We start from the raw sequence: 17,909 nt of genomic DNA on the forward strand, positions 1-17,909 counted from the left end.
AAAGGGATTGAGGAAAAGGTTGGGAGAGGGTTTCCCATGACCCCAGGATTCAGGAGGGGACAAGTAGCTTGTTGGCCACCCCACGGCTGGACATTCCCTGAGGATGCACGTGCAGGTGTGCAACCTGCACACTCAGCCACGGCCTCACAGACTCCATGTTCCTTAACATCCATTACAAAAAGCAGGGGCTGAATTACTGTATTTTGGCTTCTTTGCCCACCACATATGGGTATCTGCTATATAAAAAAGCTCCGAACGGCTCTATAGTGTTAAATCTTCGTGGGGCTGGGAAGGGGAATTGTCTCAATAATTTATACAATTGTAACACCACAGCAGAATTACCAAACTAGCTCAAGCAGAGGAAGCCTGCCCTACATCCACAAGACTTCAGTTATAATGTATTTTGACCTACTTTTATTTTTTTTTCCTTGCACATAAGGAACTTATAAAAACACATCTGACACAAAGCCAAAGTAAAAACTCCTCAAATCCGAGGCGAGATGGGTACTGAAAAACACCCTGGAAAGTCACTTGGGAGAAGTTCTACCAGCTTTAGTTCAAAGCATCCCGTCTTCACCATCTCAAAAAATTTCTTTGATGGCCCAGCATAGTTGCGCACGTCAAATCCTACACGCCCGGACCCCTCTGAAGCAGCACACACTCGCTCCTCTCATCATTAAATAAGACCCCTGATGAACATACACCACTCTGGCTTCCCAACTGGCCAGAGCGCCTATCGTCAAACTGAAGGCCAACCATATAAATTAGGGTATTGCCTGGATGAAGGTTGGAGGATGTAAAGCTGAGGCAAACACTGATTTTTTCTGGTTGAGCCAAAATACCGTGGGCTACGTTCCCTTATAACACATATTTTATGTTTAGTGCCTTTTATTCCTCCGTTTTAAAGTAAGTACCTTGGAAGCATACTTCACAGATACTAAGTATTTGGTATTTTCCTTTATTCAGTGTCTTAAAGGGCTTCAAAAAATTGATCTCCCAGGGCTGCTGTGGGGTCACAGAAATTGATAACCCTTACAAGCTATGCTTATGTGAGCCCGCCTGCGTCTCCCAGATAGTGCACTTTGTAAATTAATCCTCCAAAGGCAAATATATTGTAAGTAGCTTGTTATCTCTAAAGTACTAAATTGAAGAATACATGGGATTATATTGACAGAAATTACATTTTCTGTAATGGGGTTTAATATATCTGAAATCTCTCCCATAGGCTCCTACTCTCTCTAAGAGAGGAGGGTTTGTTAATGTAGGTGCAATGGACATCAAGACCAAATTTATTCACTAAAATGGATTAGGCCATGTAATCAGAGCTTCAGTAATATTAATCTCTGACACTTATTGAATGGAAAAAAAATACTTTTGTCTGCAAACTGGCATTTCTCCCTCCCTCTTCCCCAGCAGGCTCGCCATTTGCCTTGGCCATTTTCTGGGTATTACTTCAAAGAGGATAAGGTTTCCCATCATAAACACTAATCTAAAAATATTAGAACAATTAATTAGATACACTTAGTTTTACAAGGTATTAGATTGCAATACACTTCAAATATGACACTTGTTCTGGGACAGTGGGAGAAACCTGCGTTTCGATGCAGTATCAAAGAGTAATAAATCAAACTTTTTTTTAAGGGTTCGCTGCTGTGTTTTTATACTTAAATCACGCGTAATTTTCACTGGTTGCCTTCACCACATCCTGGACAGTTAACAACCCAACATCCACTGCAGAATCAGCACGGATCCTGATTTCCTTCAAACAAATTGCTACTACAACAGGTCAGGGGCTCCAGCAACCCTTCTCTGGAATAAATAAATAACAGTGCTCCACGCCTTACTTCGGCAGCAAAGAGCCAGATCATCCTCAAAGGTTATTTAAGCTTTCAAAAACTGGACTTCTAAAACAAATTGGTATAGAAGGATGCCAGTCAAAATGAAAAACCCCACTAACACCATTAAAAAGAGCATGACAGCATCCCAAAATAACAATACGCTCTGCAGAAATGGGGCCAATCGCCCCTTTTTTTTCACCCAACATCTCAACCTCTTCCAAGACCAAAGTTCTCAAAACAGATGTGGCTTCCTATTGAAGAAGTCACATCCTCAGCCAGAAGGAGGACTGGTACCCAAATCTGAACATACCAAAATCTGCCCAAGTGATGGGAAAATAAATAGGGCTTGTTTTCTGCAGCAGCAAACCTTCTAGTTCCCATAACTGAAACCCAGCTGTATTCCTTTTGCATCAATAAACTGCTGGGGGCGGGGGGGGACGGGGGGGGAAGCAGACAAGGGCAAGGTGTGTCCTCAAAAATGCAAAGCATTAGCCGGAGGGTGCCGGCGGCCGTATAGAAACACTAAGGAAAATTACTTACCAATTGTTCACTTGAAGTATAGTGAGCCCTGTGTCTTGTGCCAACTGCTTTTTCTGTTCTTCTGAAGGGTAAGGGTGCTATAAGACACCAAAATAAATATATACATTTAAAACAATGCACTTTTTTGCCTACTTTTTATTTTAAATTAAAAAAAAACACCCAAAAAACAGAAGCGTGACATCTATTATTGAAAGGTGAAAATGCTGAGGTGTGTCACTCTTTTATAATTATTAATGGGCTACTACATCACTTAATTAATGGCAGTAAAAGACAAGCCAATTATAAAGATTAGTGAAGTGGAGAAATAACTGCTTAGGATACTGGCAGTACCTTGATACTCCAGAAGGATATTTGTTGCATTAGCTGAAAGTTTTTGCACTTGTCTCAAATGACCGAGTAGAGTCAAATCACCTTTTTTTTTTTTTTCTGTACTTCACAGAACAATAAAGAATGTAATAAAGCACTTCTCCTTAAAACTAAAAAACGCTGATGTTTTCTGAGATAGTGAAGACAAATCTTGTCAGTGCCCCAAAATAATTTGCAAATAAGATCAGCATCCTGAACATAAACAAATGCCTGGGTTTTGAACACAGGCCAATGCAAGTTCAACGATCAGCACATTTTTGCCTGACTTTAACATAGCTGTGCTGCACTAATCCTAAAAGACAGAAAATAAATACTGGTTTAATTGAAGATAATGTTAAAATTCAATCATAAGTTAAGTTTCTTGTGAGAACTCGATTGCTTTCTCAGAAAATTTGCTTCTGCATGAATACAGAGTGGTTAATAAATCAACAGCAAAAACCACATCCAAGTTTGAAATTTAGAAATATCATTTCTGTCCTTTCCCGCCACATAAAAATGTCACTGACCCAAAACGAAATGGCCAAATATTGCAAACGTAACAATTCCCAGAAAAACCCCCGTTTTGACGATCCCGTTGGGTTCCTAACTTGGGCACCCAAGTCTCAGTACACATTGGATTCAGACCTGGTCTGCTGTGAGGTACTTAATAACATTTCAGTAAAGGTAATTTGATATAACTGGTTAGGCCTACCCCAGCATCCCATTTAGCAGTTGGCTGTCACAAAGCATTTGCTGTTATACACACATCCCTTTTTTCCCCCAAAACATTCCTGTATTCGTCAGATGTACTCTTCGGCATAATATTACACGAGATGTAAACTGAAACCTTGTAAAGTGTAAGAATTTAAAACCTCGTAAAATTCCGCAATCTTATTGGTATCGTAACTATTTAGCAGATTTTATATATTCTTGTAAACAGCATAATCTGACAGCTAATGGCTATGTTACATGCCTGCATCACCTCACTTTACCAAACAGGAATTTTTGTTGTAACTCTGGCAACTTCCCTTTGCCCAACATACCCATTTCAAAGCCCAACACTGTGGCCATCGGCTCCAAAAGATACATTTTTTTTCACCCCAAAATGGTGCAGAATTTCTCATTCTTTCAAAAATACTGTTTTCTTGAGAGTAAGCCCACAGAAAACCTGCACGCCTGTAAACTGCCCCCCTGCATTTTCTGTATGTACGTGAAACAGCTCCAGAATTGCAAAGCAGAAGACACAGGGAAGGGTATTTTACTTCTTTTTTATGGGTAATTTGCATTTTGCACATGCAGAAATATAGCATGAATTTTATAGTCTGCCTTATATACACGTTCATCCACAACAGCCGTACTTGACTTACGTCCATCTAGCTGAACATAACATTTTGCTTCCCTTCAAAAAAAACCCCTACAGAGATCATTTGTAACATTTTCATCTTTATAGCTTGCTTCCCATTTCATTACTTTGCTATCAAGCAAGGACAAAATTATTCTTTTTTTTCTTATTTCGCTTTGCCACCTTACATGTGATCTAATTTTAAGTAATTGAACAAACTGTGTCTAATTTCATGCAGCAAGCAATAATTACTAGACAGCCTCTAGCTATTGGAATTAAGAACTCTGTCTCCATTAAGCAATTTTCAGTTGTTCTGGACTTTTTTCCAAATAGACAAGACTGGATAAAATTAGCCATCAGAATAATACAGTCACAGTAAAAATAATTGCTTTAAAAGTCCCAACCCCCAAATTCCTCCAATTGTGGTATGTTTAAGGTCATCTGATTTTTTTTTTCATAGCCTAGCACAGCATAAACTTTTAATTTCATGACAAATCTATAATTGCCATAATCACATGACAGCCAGGACTTCACACAGCTAATCCCTCTTAGCTAAAGGTTCACAGTGCAGCAGGCTTTTTAACTATGATTCGGTGTGGTTTAAAATATCTTAAATGCTGGGCATCCTTATTATATAAGCTTTCTGCGGCTCGTACGAGTTGTTCCTTTGTAGGCTAAAAAAAAAAAAAAATAATAAAAATGACTTGACAAAGAATCAGCATGCCACAGGCTAGGTTGCTATAAAAACATTCAAAGCCTTGTTGCATTCCCACCCACAGGGCTAGGAAGGCCTGTGCTACAGGCAAAGGCAGACATCACATCGCAACAGAGAGAAAGGGGGAAGCCCTGAGAACTGCCATTTTATGAAGAAATAGGAAATTCGGTTGAAACTATTGCTGTTGGTCTTTATTTCACCTGGGCGAGAACACCAGGTGCCTTCCAAAAGCTTTCTAATGGTTGCTTAAAGGGATAGACACACACATGCAGATATGTGCATACATATTTGCATATATATGTATATTAATTTGCATATATATGTATAATATATATAGAAAATATATATATGTGTATTTTTTATATATATATATCAGTTATATGGTTCAGTTTTAGGTAGTCCTGCGAGGAGCAGGGAGTTGGACTTAATGATCCTTATGGGTCCCTTCCAACTTGAGATATTCTATGAAATACATAAATATATAAATATATTAATATATATACAAGTGCGTGTCTAAAACCACTGCATTGGCTCCAAGTTGGCAAGCCCACCTATCACTCCGGCTCACTTTGGGATATCAAAGCAAATTGTACCACTGTTCAATAAACAGTGACTTGAGACCTTTACTTTGTTGTGTACATTAGCTCCTACCATTATCTCTTAAAAGCTTAATTATTTGCAAACAATTGATCAAGATGGGAATTGGAGAAAAGAGACGCTGGACCACCGGGAGAGCTGCAATGCATTAGGAGAGCAAACAGAATTACCTTTAGGTCTTATAATCAGAATTAACGATTGGGACCGTACGCGGGGCAGCGCGAGAAGCTGTAACGCTCTTGCTGGAGTGTTTTCCATTTGATCTGCATTAACACCTCGAGTGAAAGCCATAAAACGGTGATTACAGATGGGAAGGCTGACCCTCCTTCCCAGAACCAGCCCAGCTTGTGTGTACTGGAAGACTGCAGACAGGGTTTCTTGCCAAGGCCAGAAGAAAAGGGCAAATCCAAGGGGAAAAAAAAGTAGGAAGCAGGCAATCTGGCTCTGGTATTTTCTGATCACGCCTGCTGCTGCCACAGCACTACAGAGCAGCATCCACCAAACGGTATGAGACCCAGTGCTTTTCCCTTCCCATAAATCTAGTGCTGAAATGCGGATTGTTTGGCACCATTAATGTGTTTTTGAGGCTCTGTGGTATTACTTTTAATAATGACTTAGTACAGAAAGTGATTGCTTAATAACACCATCAAAGTCTGCATGCAAATGAAAATTATCCCTGGGGGATTTGCCCAGGGTAATATGAACAGTTAAGGAACATTTGAAAAGGTAAAAATAACTATGCAAAATATGAGTCAGAGCAGTCATTTTAACAGTAACAAAGAAATCAAAGTGACAGAGAGAAAAATGTAAGTTTCCATCATATTCTCTCATCACTGTTTTATGAATGGTATTTAGAGAGCAGCAGTCTTAATAAAAGCCCCTTTTTAATGCAGCCGAGATCATTTTTAGCAAAACAAACAATAAGACTTTTTTTTACCACCTTTGAATACAGCCGGTGGTTAAAAGTCTCCAGTAGATACAGATGGAAAGCATCCAAGTTTGTCTCTTAATGATACCCCTTGTCCAAATGCACTCCTTTCCTCAAATTTTCCACCCCAGGCTGCAAATGCCGGATGCCAGGACAGCGGTAGACTTTATCATATCTGTAACCCAGTATCAGTAACACTCCCACCCTCCCTGCCTTGCCCACCCCAGCGGCTCATCGTGATGGTCGCAGAAAAATACAAAAATAATCCTGTCCAGAGCTTACTGCTGAGACAACGGGAGGCAAACCCACCCCTTCTCACCCCCTCAGATTACGAATTCCTCGTGGCACCGAACCGCCTCAACACCAACACTGCCAACCAGCCCCACCACAGCACAGAGGCAGAAGCAGTCCCCAAGCAAGAGGTCGAATGTTACGTTATAAGGATGTTGTGGCAACCATCCAGTGTCGCCCTTATCGCGGCAGCGCCATTGCTTGGCTGGCCGCGCAGGGAGAACCATTTCAGAAGTCCTTTCATCCCCTTCCTCCAGCCCTCTGCCTCCTCCAGAGCGCAGCCTAAAGCACCAAGGTGAGATGACCTTGAGCTAAACTCTGGTAAGGGATGGAGAGAAACTACCCCCCTCCCCCCAAATGTATGCCCTCAGGAGCGCCTATTAACTGTTTTCTAACCTCAAAATAAGAAGGAAAAAACCCCCTCACACTGTGATTTTCTTGTTTCTGAAGAGCAACCCAGCCTACACCCAACTCAGTAACCTGAATAAAGCCCAAGGTTCAGCCCTCCAGTGATAAACTGCACATTGGTTTTATGCTGAACTCTGAATCCTTGCTTTACCCAAACTTGTCCGGGGTTACCTAAGGCAGCGGCGCTGAGGTTTGGGTCTCTCCCCTTCCCCTACCTCCTCCTGGTTTGCATTTGAACTGTTTACATTAGTGATCAAGTTGATCTACGACAAATGATTATTTTTTTTTAATATACATAATGCTTTCCCATTGTCTCTCAGCTTTATGAATTAGTTTTACTGTTGCAGTGAATGCTTTTTTTGTCTCCTGACTGCACATTATCAAAGGGACACTTTGTGCCTGCCATTTGCATTACAAAAGCGGTGCATGGTGTAGTCTAAGAACAGAGCTTGAATTTATAGCAGTCGAGTCCTGGATCCTCACACATGCCGGCCTCCAAAAGAATAACGGGGGTTTCTGCATTCGCAAAGTAGCCAAAAAATGGTTGGATCACTATCTGTAAAGTCACAAGATTTCAACCCGCTTTCTTCACTGGCCACTAGCGTATTTAGAGGGAGCGATAAAGAGAACGCATTGAGTCCCCTTGCCTATTTTGCAGGCTACGTGAATCGGTTTACAGACCATCCTTGCGACCTGCTTTATATTCAGGCGAGGCTGTAAAAAAGTTGCCAAGTTGAGGTGAGCTGCTAGGAAGGACGGGGGCGGGGGGGTGTGCGGAAAATCAACTCGGAAGCTGCAACCTCGATACCGTTTATCCCATGGGACTGGCTTGCACGTCGGAGGAAATACTAAACACCCAGAAGGAAGTTGTTTTATTAGAAATGCATCTATGAGGCTGGGAGGAAAAAAGCCTGGGCAAAGTTTGCACAGTCTTTTCCTTGGCCGAGAGCAGTGAGTCAGCCTGATAATGCTGTTGAAGTGTGAGCTGGCTTTGGCATTTAAAACTCCTCGTTCCTTTTTCAGCGCAGCAAGAAAACGCAGTCCATATGACACGGTCATGCTGCAGACAAAGCTAGCCTTTTCCTCTTCCAAAAGAAAATATTTCCTCAACTTATTATAATAGTTTAATATCCCCGTGGTAAGATTTTTTTCATAGCATTACTGTTAATAAATCCTTGTGCTGCCAGAGTTATTGAACTGCAAACTATGAACGCAGTATCAACAGGCGTGCTCGGTCTTGTAAAGTTAAAAATGCATCAAAATATACAAGGTGACAAGATGCTGCATCCCTGTATTGCTCCGGCAATGCCACATGCTGCCGCTTGACTTCTGGCATCAGCCAAATCCTATGAGGTGGGGCTGTGAGACACTGCCCATCGTCTCCCATACAAAAGGTTCTGCAGGCTGCTTTGGCAACCCTGCCAAAAAATAAAAGGTGAGGAAAGGAGGCAGAATCTGACTCTCCTAAGGCAAACACAGGGTGTAAAATACAGAGCCAATACCCCAGAAGTTTTAACATCTGAACGTGTATTCACTGCACAACCTGATTAAACAGGGGTTGGGTTGGTTTTGCAGGCAGGGGGGCAGAAGAGACATTTTATTTGCGGCGGCTGACAAGGGGGGGAGAGGTATGGGCAACAGCAACACTTTTTAATGAAGGAGTTATGCTGGGGAAAAAAAATGCTCTGTGCTTCTCTTTTTTTCCCATTTGCCCTTTTGTAAATAATTTTCTTGCAAGAGTTGTCTGTGAACAAGTTTTGGCACTTGCTAACATAAATATCCTTTCCAAGGCTGATGGAGAGACATGGTATGGCTTGGGATGTGCTGCCAATACTTCTCTGGTGGCCCCATCAAATTATTCATAATGCAAGCACTCATTAAGGAAAAAAAGTTCAGATCATCCCTTGCACAGGATATTACAGAAGTCAGAAAATGGAAAAACCTTTTAACTCATCTAATCCATCCCTTGGCTGCTACAATATTATTCCTTCCATACCATATATTATTACCCACTGCCTTTTCCAGTTGAGCTTTAGCTAGTCCAAGCAATGGTGCTTCTGCTATTTCCTTTTGGAGACACTGATAGACCTCAGTGTTTGGAGCTTACTCTGGCTCCCACCAGCTTTCAGTTTAAGTTGAGCCTATGCAGACACTCCCACACCATACCCGGGTAATTGAGCGGAGCTTTTCCCATGTTAAACATTCCTTTAGTGCCTGTTCGGATGTGCATGCTGAAACACACACGCAGTACTTGCACACACGTGCTAACTTCTCTTAACACACTTAAGAAGTGATTTTTTGCTCTAGCACCAAGATTATTTGTGCTAACGTGACAGGGGCGATGCACTTTCCCATCCTCTGCACCGGTTTTCTTTTTCTTTTTTTTTTTTCCCCCTCTAGGACAGCATAAAAATAACAAAGGACAGGGTAATTAAAAGAAAAACGGCATCTGAAAGATCAGCAAAACTCTCTTCATCGCAGCCCATGGCCGAAAACAATGAAGCATTACATCCAAGTGACACCAAAGGAACTGAGGAAATGCATCATCCGACTTCCAACCACGTTAGAGCTAAAATTCACATCCTTGAAACCCAGCTTTTCAGTTAAGCCGGCATCTTTATCAGGCAGCCGCGGAAAGGCAGGAAGGTGAACCCCAGCCCTAGGTGAGTGGCTTTTGGGAAGGAGGAAAAAACATCCTCGGCATGCTAAAGGAAAGCCCGACTGCCTGATAACTCTGTAAAAGTGCTGCTGTTGTTTTTAGAGCCGGCCTAAAACAGATTAGCTCAGGTAAATATCTCCTAACCAGAAGCCTTTTCTCAGCAATAAGTCACTGCCCTTATCTACCTCAAATGACTTTCTAAACAGGTGGGCTCGGAAATAACTCCACAATCGCTGGGAAACGCCAGCGACAGCGGTTGTAATCCCACAGAGCTAAGCCGAAAGCTTTTATTTGTGCTTTCTGCTCTCTTTCTCAGGCTGCTGTCGGTATGTCAGGAGCTCCCTCTAAGCAGGGGACAAAAACGCTCCCCTACACCTACCCCATATGCCCACCAGGGCGATGGAGGGCTGCTGTATTCAGCAAGGTCCCTAATATCGACCATAGGCTTTAGGACAGAGCAGGAGCTTTAGGCAGGTTTCCTGGGGTGATAGCACCCTTGGGAGGAGCCACCAAGCAATTTGGGAAGCCTCCTGCCATGAAGCTTGGCCACCTTTTCTCATGGAGGGACCAAGCAGTCGCGCAAAAAGGGTTCAAGGCAACCACCGCATCGAGGTGCCAATCTCCAATGCCAAGATGGTGGGGGGTTTACATTCGAACATCTTCTATTTGAGAAAAAGAACAAACCACCACTGAGGAAGGAAATGAAAAGATAAAGCTGCTATTTTGCAACGCCACTTTTTTGGCATGGAAAGTCCTTGAACAGATGCCCCGTCCACCATTAAATATTCACAACGTATCCTTGTAAAAAGAATAAAGCCCACTCAACTTATAAGCAAAACCACAATGTGTTCTTCGTAAAAAAAGATGCATTTAAAGATCCGGGAGGAAAAAAAAAATGAGGAGGGAAAAGAAAAAAAAACCCCCAAGCCAGCAAAACACCACCACTCTCCGAAGAAGCAGACTCTTGGAAGTAGCGTGCATTCTCTGGCGTTAATTTTCCCACTTAAATTACAGTGATGCTGTAGCCTCATCTCATTAGAGATCATTGTCCCCAGTAGACAGTTGTGTTTATGGGGGATTCTTGCTGTTCCACACCTGCTGCTCAGGTTGCTACGTGATAAAGCCTGCATACAAACAGCAGTCTTGAGGTTGCTGGACTGCAACTGATGAGCCCAGGCTAATTCAGGGGTGATTATGTAGTTTACTGGACCACTAAACCTCTTTAAGCTTGTAATTACTGCCTATTTGAGTAAAGAACATTCAAAAGCAATTCACTGCATCGTGCCTGCCACAGCTGGAAGCAGGCTGCCAGCAGTCTGCAGGGACATTAAAATCTACAGGGACGGGGATTCGAGCAGAGCTCGTAGGCACTGACGGCGGCGGCGGCAGCCAAGTGTGTTCACATTCCAGCTCACCTTTTCTGACCAGGCGTACTATTAAAGGTGCAATGAAAACTATAGAAAAGCAATAAAGATGACAAATAACGGGACATAATTGAAAGAACTGCATTTTAATGACTCTCCCCCTCTTCCCTCTCCCCTTATATTGGCTAAAAAAAAAAAAAAAAAAATTAAGCCTTTTTGTCATGACAAGGGAAGGGAAACAAAAGGCCTTTTGCAAAAGGGGAAATGCGCTGCATCAATGTGAGTGTTTCACTTTTGAAAGTTGGGGGCTTCCCTCGCGTTTGGAAGTTTTAGAAAGAATACATTTACTCGTAAAGTGAATGCAGTCTCATTACGTATTGGGCAGCAATGATGATGCAGAGGCATCTTAATCACCGAACCTTCACGAAACCCTCCAAGAGGATCTCCAGGCGTGGAGCACGTGCAAAACCCCTCTCTCATCACTGCACCGCTTATGAGCACTGGGAAATGCCCCAAACCACCACTCTGCAAAACAACGCCACCCGGCTCAGCAACACAAAAGTCAGGCACAGGTCTTTACTATCGAGATGAGGATTGTTGGGGTTTTTTTTTAATAATAAATCCCTCTGATTCTGTTTGGCTTTTGAGTTTTGAACAACTCAAGTCCTCCTTTTCAAGTCTGCCCCTGCAGCTCTCAATGAGCAGGAAGTTATTAAAAAAGCTGCCTTGTTTTTTTGCATAATTAGAAGCCTTCGGGAGCGGGGTCTGGGGGAAGAAGAGCAGATCAAATAGGACCTGTGACACAGGCAGAAAGGTTGGTAATGGGGATTTTTACAAGTGAGTAAACTAAGGTCCGGAGAGAATTGCTCCAGAGAGGATTGCTCCAGCAGAGCTGGAGAACAGCACTGGCGGAACGGAGGGAAGTTGCCAACGTGGCCACCAAGCCCCAAGGCTGCCTTGGCTTCACCAGGAGCTCTGACGAGGTGGCAGCGCCTGCCCGTGTGGCTCCAATTGAAGAGCCGGGTCCTTGGAGCCCTCCCTTCCTCCAGCCACTCCACGCCGCCGTCTCCCTGCTATTATACTGCCATGTGTGAGGTCCGCGTCGATGGGCCTAACGAGCCGCCCTATTAACTAACTGCACGAAATGTACTTTAAAGCCTCGCAGGACATTTGGAGACCCAGAATTCATCAGCGTCGTTTCCCTGTCCCGCTAACAACTACCACAGCTGCCCGGGAGAACGGGGTGGGGGGAAAAGCAAAAATAAACATGGAAAATAAAATAAACCGTTGCTATCGATATAATTAACCCTGGACTGAAGGTAAATTTAAGAGATGGGACCTCTTTCTCTCCTCATCTAATAAATTGCCTTGTTTTAAAAAACATGGACATTATAACCATGCATGCGTGAGCATGCCACTGTTAACAAACATCAGCTTTTAAAGGAGAATATAAAAGCATTTGGGAAGTTTATTCTTAAAAAGCATGTAAATTCCCAGGCACAACAATCCTCCAACTAACCCCATCCGAGCTCCAAAGAGCCACGGGCTTATATGTTATCCAGCCATCACTCTTATTAATATTCATTAGGTAGGTCTACTTGCATTTTCATAAGCTGCGAAGGTGGCAAAAGAAACAATCAGAATTCTTTAACACACAGGCATTATCAATTCAACATCTGCCAAATAGGAGCACACGCAGATCTGAGGTTGAAATTCAAATGCAATTTACCTGGGCTAGAGCCGGGCCTCACTTCCCAACACCCAGCAAGCTATTTCAGGCACTCTCATTTTATCCATCCCAGCTTTTACATCCCCATAAGTTCACTCTCCATTATTTTTACCTTTAAAACGAGAGTCCCTCATAAATTACCTCCTTCGTTCCTTAGCTCTAATGAGTTCCCTTCTGCTAAAATAGCCCAAGATCGCATATATGAATAATACAGCCAAGTTTTAACTCGGTAAACTTGACTAAGCAATTCTGCTTTCTGACTAGAGAATTCATTTATCTACACCCATTTAGCATGCGAAATCCCTTTGACTGGCTTCAGGGTGCAGACCTGTGCAGAAATACAGACCTTCTGACCAGCCTGGGCTAAAATTTAACTCTGAGAGATGAATTAAGAAGTGTCCAAAAGAAAACAACTGCTCTAATTAATTATTTACCCTACTTAGCAAAGAAACATGGCTGATAATGCTAATGAATTTAAGAATAAAACAGACATGCATTCCCAGGATGATATTTATATGCGCAAGGACGTCCACCAAAAAAAAATGCGATTTAGATTCCTGAGAGCCAGGAAAAAGCACATCCCATTTCTCCCCCAAATCTCTAGATTTAACCCTAAATTAACACGCATTTGTCCACAGGTTCACTATATATTGATTCCTGTCCTTATAAAAACCTCATTTAAAAGGCTTGGATGGTCTCCAGGATGTGACTCTTCCCTTTTGGCAACCTGCTCAGACCGAGAGGGCTCCCCCATAAAAAATAACCTTTTCCCTCTCCAAAGTCGATCCAGCTCTCCACCAATTCTGCCTGGCTTTCAAAAACCTTTAAAGACCAAACTGTATCCTCCCTCACAGAAGGTCAGCGGGACCAAACTTTGCATTTCAGTCTGAATATTCAGGGGGCAAGGCACTTCCCGGGGCTCGGCATTGGCCAATGCTGGGGGGGCAAGCCCTGAAATGGCAAACATGTCTGCACCCATGTAACTTTAGATATGGTGATTAGCTGCAGCAAACTCAGCCAAAGCCTGGGGTGCCTACATCATATGTACTCATCTTTGTAAGACGAGACCCTTGGTGGAAGTCTTCTACAGGATGATGGATGGACGAGGTTTTTGGAAGGGGCTCTTCAAAAACCCAATGAGAGTCAGCTACAAGAAACCAGTGCCTGCCCCATCCCCAGCCTAAGCATCCCCCCATCTTCTTCCACCTGGTCTCCTTCGAGGCCTGGACACATCAAGCACCAAACGCATGCGGATGCCTCCACCAATACCACCATAAAAGAGACAACAACGTATTTGGAAGCAAAAGCGTTGAGATGGCGTCTCACATCTACGATGTGATGGCCATTAATAGTTTGCAAGGATATTACATATAATCAATTAATTTTTTTCATTACCAAGCTCAAAATCTTCCTCTGCTTCCCCCTCCTTTCTGAACAAAACTCCGTATTTCTTTTAGAAAGACCTAAATGAAAGTAGCTAAAGACCAAAAAAATGTCACCACTAACAAGTTACAAAGTAAGAAAGAGCAACCAGGCACATTTGATCTTGTACTATACACAAACCTTTCTAAGATGACTGCTCCAATTAAAAAAAAAGTCAAAGTTATCATTTTGATGATACAATATGACAAACTTGACTATTATATGCATATATTTTGTTTAATGGCTTCATTTATTTTAATAACAAAGAGGAACTAGATCTTCACAGATGAAAGCTTTATTTCATGGCTTCGGTGCGACTGGGATTTTTAAAATCTGTGATGTTAACCAAAATGTGATAATGGATGTTCTCAAGGGCCCTATTTTATAGCATTTTATGCAGAGCCAAACTATATGCGAGACATTACAAACATGATGTTTAGCCCTATTTTAAGAAAGTAGAACTGACTCCAGTGTCAGAGGCCCCTGTAATTGTTTTCCTCTGCTCCTTGCTCCTCTGAACAGTTACTTGTGCAGCAAAGCCTGGCTGTAGAAATACTGTGACAAAGGCATTAGCTCTCCAAAGACTTGTTATAAAACGATATTGAAAGGCACTGTTTGTGGGATTTTGGCTGGGAGGGGATGAGAGTGATCACGATGTATCTACTTTATCTATACCAAGCAGTCTTGAAGGGTCTGTTGACATCCAGAAGAGACAGGCAAAAAAGATGCTAAAAAAATAAAAAAGATGCTAAAAAAAGAAGATGCTAATTCTGCTACCGTTTTTATGTCAGTTAATTCCTAAGACAGAGATAATCAGAAACACCTCATCAAACTTGATCATGCTCTCAATCCTTCTGAAGAACTTCTCATCTACTCCACTTTCTTTTATTTTTACGTTAGTAGATTGAAAACAGTTGTTTCAGATGACAGCAGCATTCATGCGTACGCAGCATTAAGGATGCTCTTGTTTAATACATTTTATACATATACATGACTTTTCACGCATGTAGAGGTGTGCATGCATGTATGGGGAAATTTGCAAAATACGCCTTCCACCCCCAAAAGCAGGGACTCCACCACTGTTTTAGGGAAGGTAGCCCAAGATGGTAGCTCATGATTAATGGCTGTATCATCCCTGGCTCGGCGGCGGCGAGGCCCCAGGTCTGATCTGCCAAACATCCCCTTCGTCTGCAGCCGATCAGCAGATGTAACCACATAGGCCCTGTCAGCTTGACATATCATTCCTACGACAATGTCAACGAGTATTAATGTTCAATTATCTGTCCTAGAAATAACCCTCGCCTTTACGCATTGTGTAACTGGGCGCGTGGCACTGCAGTAATCCAAACGACAAGGGCAGAGATGCCCGCGCTCACCCGCTCGCTGTGAGCTGGCTTCCCAACATTGCAATGACATTGCCTTGCGGTAGCGCGTGGACGCCTTCCCCCTCCTTCTTCTCCTTGGTTGTGGTTTCTTGGGGTTTTTTTGGAAGGCATGCCACGAGGACCCCAAAGACCTTTCTCCACCTCTTTGCATGTTGTGTGTCACCCATCAGTATGCCAAGATAGGCACGGAAAAGATGTATTTTGACTTCACGCTCATGCAGAACCACGAGGAGTTTGCTTGTTTGCTTTTATAGAGGGCCATAAGCCGCCCGTTACCTGGCAGCCTCTTTTTATGTCCCACACATGGGTACATATACATATATATATATATATAGTGTGTGTGTATATATATATGTATATAAAATTTACCATCAAACACAAATGTCAACAGTGGCTTCTTCCAGAGCTGAGTCAAGATCAATGCAATGCCCAACTGCAGGGCTGAAGCAATTTGTCCAAATGAAGCATTACAGCTTCCCTTTGTTAAAGCAAGTTAAAAATAAGGTCCCCAGTAGAGAGATGATTTGAAGAACAAACATGAGTTCATTCCTGGCATCTTTTACTACTGTTCAAATATTAAAATTATCGATCAGGCCAAATTCAAATAGGACTCTTGGAGCAAAAAGCTTACCAAGTATTTCTTCTTCTAAATCAGCGTTACAGCCAAATTACTGCTCATTCGAATAGGCTGCAATGGAGTTTGCATCATTTTTCTTTTTTGTTACTATGGCGCAGCTTCCTTGAACTAACATTCAAAGGTTATCGGCTGTAAGTTATGCTTGCTAAGTCTTCTTATACAACTCACAATCGGAGGGAGGGAGTGGGAGGAAGCGGTGTGATAACCAGTGCCAGCTTTGAGATAAAGCCCTCTACCTAATCTCTGTTTATTTAGACAACCATCTAACCGCAGCACCGGGCGTAAAAACAAGCCAGGTGTACAGCCAAGGGAATTTCTCCTGCCTTATCGTGACTGCTTTATATTTTGGGCAAAGGCAAGCAGAGTAGTTGTTTTTTTTTTTTAAGATAACTTTGAAAATTTCAATAAACCCAAAGTTTGAGGTTTTCATGTTTGGATTCACTTGGCTGGCCGGGCTTTTTTGCTTTGTTTTTTTAGGAGGGGAGGTGACGATAACAAAGCACATTTTATTCTCTGCTTTTGTATTTCTGGAGGTTTTGGAGAAAAAGGTTTGCTATATCACATTTAAGAATGAAGATCCTGCATTTGAATTATTTCCCACCCGAGGGGATTCAGGGCATTTGGAACAAATATACGTATTGTGGGAGCAAACTGGAACAAACTGAGTAGCGTTTGAAATGTATTTCACTGTAGCGAGCCGACAGGGGGTCAGGCACCCAGCACACCTCCACAGCAGCAGCGCTGAAGCTGCTTTTCCAGTGCTGAAGCTGCTTTTCCAGCACAGGTGCCAAAATAGAAAAGCTCTTGCAGGTCAGGCCATGAGAAGCAGCCCCATAAGGCGCCTGGCTGAAGGATAACTGAGCTTCCCTGCAGCTTCAGCGGCAATATTAAACTGTGGTGGGAAGCGTGCATGTCAGCTGATGGCTCTATTTCTCCTGCCATATGAGCCCAAAGTTGCCTCCAATGAATTCAAACTCGGTTTTCCCCCTTTTTTTCCCCCTCTGATAATTCACCCCACTGTTTGCTCAATCATTTTAGGTAGGGGGAAGTGATGAATGTTGCTGAGTGCCAGTTTTTTTGGTGCAAGATGAATAACCCCAAGGAGCAACTGACACTGAGTCCCAGGCTCCTGTCAGTCCGATAATTGATGATGTTTTCACTGTAAGGGGTGGGGACTGGGACACATTAAGGCTCAATAGGGGAAGTAAACGGAGTGAATTGACTCAGCAACTATGCCTTTTACCATGGCTTCTAATAAGGATAAACTGATTACTGCCAAATGTACTTTAACATCACAGGGAGGGGGAAAAAAATAAATCGATCTGCTCGAAGGAAATAAATGCCATACCAGAAATTCTTCTACAAGTGAAGTTTTATATTCAAAAGAGTAGAAGCATGTTTCAGGAGCATGTTGCTGCTTCTTTCCAAGTTGCCATTTGCCGCTAAACCAAAAATGAATTTGCAGCCTTGAAATGCACCCTAAACATGAACGCTGCAAAGTGACTGCTACAAAGCCAACATATCTTTTTTCTTATCTCACTCTCAAATGACTTCAGTAACAAAGAGGTGCCCAGCAATGCTCACGCTGCATTTCCAATGGTGACTGGGAGAGCGGATGCTCCGCTTCTGCGCCAGGCAGTGGGGAAGGCAAGCAGGCAGCCGCCCAGGTTGCCAGGGGTGACTATGGAGCTGACAGCCCTGGGATGCAG

The 17,909-nt window shown here is 42.7% G+C and overlaps 1 protein-coding gene across 1 annotated transcript in view; it reads right to left on the bottom strand.

Annotated features, from left to right (window-relative positions):
* Positions 1-17,909, bottom strand: part of LOC104129254 (homeobox protein Meis1) — an 81,060-nt gene that overhangs the window by 19,538 nt on the left and 43,613 nt on the right. Inside the window, exon 4 of the mRNA XM_009642174.2 lies at positions 2,379-2,455. Coding sequence (XP_009640469.1) covers positions 2,379-2,455 — 77 coding nt within the window. The remainder of the gene's footprint in view (positions 1-2,378; positions 2,456-17,909) is intronic.

The sequence above is a fragment of the Egretta garzetta genome, unplaced genomic scaffold, assembly GCF_000687185.1.
Source record: "Egretta garzetta isolate BGI_Z169 unplaced genomic scaffold, ASM68718v1 scaffold457, whole genome shotgun sequence".
NCBI classification, from domain to species: Eukaryota; Metazoa; Chordata; class Aves; order Pelecaniformes; family Ardeidae; genus Egretta; species Egretta garzetta.